This window comes from Lolium rigidum, chromosome 5, assembly GCF_022539505.1.
Source record: "Lolium rigidum isolate FL_2022 chromosome 5, APGP_CSIRO_Lrig_0.1, whole genome shotgun sequence".
Lineage (NCBI taxonomy): Eukaryota > Viridiplantae > Streptophyta > Magnoliopsida > Poales > Poaceae > Lolium > Lolium rigidum.
In genome coordinates, this window is record NC_061512.1 from 144,349,985 (window position 1) to 144,357,664 (window position 7,680).

The following is a 7,680-nucleotide window of genomic DNA, read 5'->3' on the forward strand; positions in this document are numbered from 1 at the left end:
TTCACTCATTTAAAGCTTTAGGTTGCCGCGGGCGCCTAGCTGTGAGTGATTTGATGCCACGAGAATAGGCGTGTTGTAATGTCTTACTTTGCTACTTACTATGTAAAACTCCTCACATATAGAATGAGGCAAAGCTTTGTCTCCGTTTCAAAAAAAAAAAAAAACTTCACTCATTTATGCCATGTCGCCATGTCAGACAACACCCTCTAATCTCTAATCTCATCCCCGTAGCGGAAAAGATTCACTACAGTGAGTTGACCAGATTAGCAGTACTATTTGGTTCAATATTATCACAAGCATATGCATACCTGCGACAGTACGGAAATTTCTTTCTTTACAAACTCCACATCCAATAGGGAGTAAGAAAAGACGTCGCCAAAAACAAGGGAACTGATTTTCCCACAATTTAATTTCCATATATTAATTACTAGCCCAACCAGGATACACCTGATTAAAAGAAAAATACACGTCTCAAGAACACAAGAATCTCGTGCTAAAAATAGTATTGCTAATTCTAGATCAACTCCATAAGTTGCAAGTGAAAAGAAGCCTCGTTTCGTTAGATTGATTCGTAATTTGTGCTAGTCATGAATTACAATACGGGTACAACTGAAATTTAATGACCTTATCTGACAAGGAATTATGTTAATTCTCGTCGACTGAAAATTAATAACTTCCAAAACACACAATACATCCAATGTACCCGACGCGTGAAGGATGGTACAATTCACTTATTCAAACACCGACAGTATGGAGATAGCTAGAATGGATATACACGTAGTTAGTTGATGGGCAGAGGCTCGCCGTTCCACTCCTTAAGGCACTCGAGCATGGGGTCTATGTGCCTGCCCTGGCTGATCCCCACGAACACCTTGTCACACTCTTCGCCGGGCCCCAGGAGCTTCTCCCCGGTCAGGAACACGCAACCGAGTTCCTCACGAACAAACTGGTAGAGTGGGAACGACCTGCTCCCCTTGATCAGGTTGGGGATCGGCGCGGTGCCCTTCTCCACGGCCGTGCGCGCAGCCTCAATCTCACGTGGCAGCTCCGACCCAAGCTCGTCTTGCAACTTGCTGATCTTTGACAACACTTCTTCGTCGTTGCACCTGCTAACGAGGGCATGCTCAAGGAGCACGCTGCGCAGCTTCTGCATTAGTGGGTAGTGGTCGCAGCACGGGTCATCGGCGTAGCTGAACACGGCCACACGATCAATGGAGGCCATGAGCTTCCTCTCGCTGTCGGGTGCGTCGAGCACCTTCTCGGCAATCTGTGCCACACACTTGACAACAGAACTCTTTATGTTCTCCTCTAGGTGGCGGAGGTCGACCGCCTGGCAAAGCGCCACCATGTACGTCGCACACATGAGCTTTAGCATGTCCACCGCTTCCGCGGTCTTCCTGGCGGAGATAAGACCGAGAGAGTTCACCCCCTGGTTGTGCTGCTCCGCGCTCTGGACATGGGTGGTCACTGGGTTGGCAAGGTACTGGAGCTCAGAGCAGTACGACGCCATGGCGATCTCTGTGCCCTTGAGACCGTAGTCCAAGCTCGGGTTGCGGCTCCCAGCCAGGTTAGACGTCAGCCCATTGTTGTAGAACTCATTCACCAGCTCTGAGAACTGCGCGAACATGAGCTTTCCAATGTTGGCGATGGCAAGACGGGTGTTGTCCATGGACACGCCGATCGGTGTTCCCTGGAAATTACCGCAATGCAACACCTTGCCACGCTGGAGGTCAATGACAGGGTTATCATTAACGGAGTTCACCTCGCGCTCAATGGACTTTGTAGCTGCCCGAATGACCTCGATCTGCGGGCCGAGCCACTGCGGCGCCGTCCGCAACGCGTACCTATCCTGCTTCGGCTTGAGGAGCGGGTCCAAATTGTTCACCTTCTTTGCATGGATCATGAAGAGGCTGCCAGCCAGGATGTGCTCCATGATAGCAGCGGCCTCGATCGAGCCTGGGTGATGCTTCAGTTTGTGGATCAGGTGGTCGGCGTACTCGGGCTTGCCGTACATAACCTCACAGAACACCGCGGACAAAATCTCAGATAGGACGGCGAGGACATTGCAGTCGTACAACACCATGGCTGCAAGGGCGGAGCCCACGGCCGTGCCGTTGGCAATTGCGAGCCCCTCCTTGGGGTTCAGCTTAAAGAATCCCCCATCTATCCCAGCGATCTCGAATGCCTCCGCAGCATCCACCTTCCTGCCGTCAACGGTAATAGCCTGCGCGTTGGGGCGTCCGGTGAGGACACCGGCGATATAAGCAAGCGGGACCACATCGCCACACGCAGTGATGCTGCCCCGGAGTGGGATCCTCGGGTTTACTCCCTTGTTGATGAGCTTCGTGAGGGCCTCCAAAATCTCGAAACGTATACCAGAATAGCCTTGGAGTAGTGTGTTGATGCGCACGAGCATGGACGCACGTGTTACCTCCGATGGCAGCTCGTGCTCGCTGCCGATGCCGAATATGCCAGCAATCAGATGCCTGCGTGGAAGAACAAGGTTAGTTCTAAGGATGACAATGGTAGGGTATGGTTAGGGTAGAGAGAGGCGAGCAGCAATACCATAGCCATAGTGTATATTCAACAGGTTTTACTGTTACATGTACCCACCAACACTAAATTTTACCCATACCAGACAGATATCCGTACCCATTGGTTATCCAACGGGTAGATAAAATATTACACAAGAAATCCCAATCTTATACTATAACTCATAAGTCAATAAGAGTAGATGTGTCACATGATAAATTGACAATAAACATGTAGGGTGTACCCGCGGTACAAGAGTATTCCCGGAGGTACAAGGCTATACACATGGCTTACTCATGACTTAACGGATATGGTACATGTACAACAAATGGGTATATAAGTGTGCTCATATCATGTTCGTGTACGTAGTATATATGCTGCTCACGGATACTGGTACACGTTGGTCAAATTGACATCATTGGTCATTCCCGGCTATAGTTTTAAATTAATTGGTGCAACTGTATATAATGTTCAGTCTAACCTGTATTATTGAGCTAAGCCGATTAATTTGGTCCAGAGGATGTTCTTGAGCTAAGCAGATTAATTTGGCTCAGAGAAGTTTTTTTTTCTGTGCTGAGGCACTTGTGTAGTCAGATCATATGTAATGGGATAATAGTAATCGCACGTGCAAAACGGATACTCCACCAATGTAACATATAGAGTTTTTCCTTTTGGATGGAATGTAGTTGTCTATGATCAACTCTTTAATGGGTACACACAACAAATGAACTCCGAAATGCTGAATTGAATACACTCGTGACCTGGCTTTTCGGGAAGCTAGGTTGCTAGCAGAGCAAGTTACTCTCATAGTCTCATATGAAGATTAACTTGTTTTGACAAGTTCCATTCTAACAAATACGCCGATGTTTTTGTTGTTTTTTTCTAAGATACCCAAATGGGTGAGAAATAGACTAGACTTTTCAGATCAATTTTGTTTGGCAAAACGATGATACTACAAAGATGACGAACGACCATACTAGTGTCCTGATAGTTTTACCTGGAAGCTTACGGCCACATTATACCATCTAATCTATGTATGTGAATATGATGAATGGTCATACTATATTTCTACAAACGTATCCGTGGAAGTTGAAAATCCAACTAGAAAATCATGTTATCCGTGAAGCATAAAGTGTTATTCAAAAAGTATAATTTGGCTAATTTTTTTTGGCAAGGCTGTAAGAAATGATGCTTTTGTGAAATAGGGAGAGTACATAGCACTTGTTGCTTTCTTGCCCTTTTGCTTGTATTGTGTAATTGACAATAATATTTCACCTTCGACTAATATTATCAATATATTTAGGAAATGGTTACATGGAGTTGATAAGAAAGATAAAGGTACAATACACATTAGTATTTTAGCTCTATGTTGTTATTCTTTTAGCTACGCACCATATTCATTTTACTCAGATTCACTTGTATCTAGTTTACTCCTCTTAATTAATGAAAGCACTGCTGCTGCATTTTGACAAAAAAATTGATGCAAACTACATATTGGTACTACACTACTACTATGTGTGTATATTGCAATTTCCCTATGCCAAGCTTACTGCACCCACAGGATATACAGTCCTCGTAGGAACAAAGTTTTTATGTTAGTACCTGACGAGCTCAACTTGGAGGGCGTGGCCGTCCTTGGTGCGACGGTGGGAGGTGCCGCCGAAGCCTGTAGTGACCCCGTAGAAGTCGCCTCCGTTGATCACGGAGTCCACGATCCACTCGCTGCATGCCTTCACCCGGGGCCGCGCCTCTTCATCGAGCTCCACGGTGACGCCGGAAGCATCCTTTCCCCGGGCGACGGCAGCCACCTGGCCGACGCTGAGGCCGGCGCCAACGATCTTGACGACAGGCTCGCGGAACAGCGCCACCATGCGCTTGACCTCGTCGAGGTGGCTGCCGGTGAGCTCGGCCGCTGCAGCGCCCCAGTTGAGCGGGTCCTTCTCAGCGATGTGCCCGTTGCTCGCCATTGATTTCTTGGTAGGGGTAGGGCGGTGATGGCTCACTGGTTGAGGGCAGGCAGCGATGAGCAGAGCACGTCCTTCTCCTGGAGGGAAACAGGGCATTATGGGGTGCTTAAATAATGGTAGGATGGGTGACGCGCGGGGTGATTGTAGCGTATGTAGCTCTCGTTTTTGCCTGCTAAATCGTCCAGAGGTACATGCCAGTATGCATAGCATCATCCGCCAAACCAAGTCCTTAATTGGAAACTCATTCTGCTTATCCAGAGAACAGTAGATGACAAGTGGGAGCAACCTGTCAAAATTCCTGACACAAACTTATATGGAACGCATGCCTCGTAACATCGACTACAGAACAAATTTAGAGCAGGTAACGAACAATTCTACGCCGCAGAGGAGGCCTGTTGTCTCGGAAGATTAATGTGTTGAGGAAATGGTTAGCCCGGTTGAGTACGGTTCATGTACGGGGTGAATTGTCCAAGTCGATCATGCCAAGGCATCAAGAGCGCCAACTTTTTGTTATGGTTAAATGACAAAGTGATAAGGATTGCCCGATCTTCTCAGTAAGCAACGGTGGTGATGATGATCACGGAATGAACACAGCGGAGATAACACGACGATGAAGTGGATGATAACTTGTATGACGCAACGAAGTCTCTCGATTGGTCCCTGTCGCCAATGCAACAGCTCTCGACCCTGCAAGATATTCGCAACTCCACACACTTGCGCACGTAGCCGCCGATCACGAAGCGGTAAGTTGCAACTGTCTAATTCCGGAATAACAGATCACACAAGACTTTCAGGGGTAAACACCAAATCGATGCAATATGGTGTAAAGATTCAATAGAGTTGCAAAGCAATCAACTATGAACTAGGCTTTATCTTAAACGTGGTCTCAAGCTATTATGGGGGCGTCCTGAGCACTTATATAGGGGTTCAGGACGACCTCAGGTCGAAAAGATACATAGAAAACTGACCTAGATCGGCATAGAAAACCGACCTAGATCGGGATTTGGTCGAGACAGACTCGGACACGGCCGGCTCAGGAGCCGGTCGACCGGGCCTGGGACCGAGTCAGGCCGGTTCAAACCGGGCCTGGCGCCGGGTAGTGGCCGGGGGCGGGTCGTGTCGTGCAGTAACCCGTCCGGTTTGCACGAGCATGGCTTCCGGTCGGCGCCGGGTGGTCCCGGCGTGGCGTCCGGTTGGACCGGCCTGGTGACAGGGCGCGCCGGCATGGCGGCCGGTCTGACCGGGTCCTAGGCCGGCCTGGACTTCGTCATCTTCCCTCACGCATGCCTTCCTCTCCTCCCTCGCGCTTCCATGTGATATCTTCATGTCCAGCTTCATGTCCAGCTCCATGTCCAGCTTCACGTCCAGCTGCTCCTCTTCTCCTCGTGCAATGCTTGCTCCCTCTTCATACCTGATCATACATAAGTAATAGGACTTAGGCAAGTATAAAGATCTCATCGATCAAAGTATCACTTAGGAACAAGTTCACATGTTGTTTGAGTAGCTTCGCACGAGCTCTTGTCATAGGTCCAATCCTAACTTCATTGGACTTGAGTTTCACAGCATCATCGTCTTCATGTTGCAATGACGGAGGTAGTAGTGTAGTAGGGATGTCCTCATCACAGAGCGGCCATTAAATCTGTATGCATCGATTGATGCAGAGGGTGGGAGTTACCCCCATTTCGAGAAAAAAAAGGAGAGCAGTCATCGCAAATATGATAGCATCACTTTTAATGTGTTCAATTTTTATGTTTGATAAATTGATATTTTTAAGGATACTTACACTCCACAGAAGGAAATTATGCAGTTCTATAGTCACTGTAAATTCAAAGCTAAATATACAACCCGATTGTGCGGGAAATATAATTTTATGTTTAATTTTTGGCTGAATTATTATTATGCCGTTCGGGAAAAAACATACCAATGAACATATATGTCCTGTGTACATCATAACAAATCATCGCGTAGAACTAAAGTTTACATCACGAGCAAGATGACTGTTTGTATGTGATATTGGATAAGTATGTATATATAAGGTTACATCGTAACCTCTATGCTAATGTAACAATTAGGTTCCACTTAGGCAATGGCAGGTGATGTTTGTTTCTTTGAATGGGACAAAACCAATTACCTTCTATAATTTACGTGAAAAGAATTTATCATCGTTAGAAGGAAGCCAATGAACCGGTAAATGTTCTGATGTTACTTTGTAAAGATTTCCTCTCATTTATATATAACGATCTCATATCTATATAGGACACACTGGTTATTAATGTGACATTTCTGAATTAGCATAGTAGTCATGCGCCCACAAAAAAATGATTAAATATGTTACTTATACATGTGATAACACTATAAATTAGTTTTCGTGGTGGTTCTAAAAAAATGTTTTATATTGGTTGTTCTAAAGGAAAATGTGCATGTAATTTCCTTTCGTACATGAAATTACTTTCGTTAGTGGTTCTAATAATATTTATTTGATATTGTTTATATTGGTATTTTATATATGTACTTGGTCATATTTTACAAAGTTTTGCTTTGAAAAAACATCTATGCAATGTATTGATAAACACCACGGTTTGGTCTACTTAGCTCTTAGTCGTGCATTGTGAGCTTGTCCATCTGACGGCTCTAGGGAGGGTAGGAAAGTGCCCCCATTGCACCCGATTAATTCCCGCATCAATCTGACCGGTCATTTGTAAGTGACATTAGATCAACACGTTAAATATTTCTCTATGCAAATTTTACAAGATGATGAAGAATACATAGACTGCTTACAACTTCAGATGGATGATATACGTATGAGAAGATTCAGAAGATCATATGTAAAATGTGAGATATATTAATATGTTTTTTCTTCTGGAAATAGTAGTTCATACACTACCATCCACTACATCTTGCAAGTAAGCATTAGGACAGTCGTAAGTTATAGTCCAGAAATAGCGCTTCTGGCATTATGTCACCCTTTCGTCAGTAATCCAGAAATAGGGCTTCTGGTTCATGTACGGGGTGAATTGTCCAAGTCGAGCCAAGTCATCATGAGCGCCAACAGTTTTTTTTTTGTGAGCGCCAACATTTTTGTTATGGTCAGTAGGCCTAGTGGGGATAAATTCCTTATGGGCAGGTAATCGTTGTAAAAAGAGCACCTCAAACCGTATGGGCTGGTACGGGAAGATGGCCC

The 7,680-nt window shown here is 45.7% G+C and overlaps 1 protein-coding gene across 1 annotated transcript; it reads right to left on the reverse strand.

Annotated features, from left to right (window-relative positions):
• Positions 1-781: 781 nt before the first annotated feature.
• Positions 782-4,499, reverse strand: LOC124658175 (phenylalanine ammonia-lyase-like). The gene is made up of 2 exons (XM_047196591.1): positions 4,135-4,499; positions 782-2,486 (listed from the first exon to the last, which is right to left on the reverse strand). The coding sequence occupies exons 1-2, from the start codon at positions 4,497-4,499 to the stop codon at positions 782-784; spliced, it is 2,070 nt and encodes a 689-aa protein (XP_047052547.1).
• Between the last annotated feature and the right edge of the window lie 3,181 nt (positions 4,500-7,680).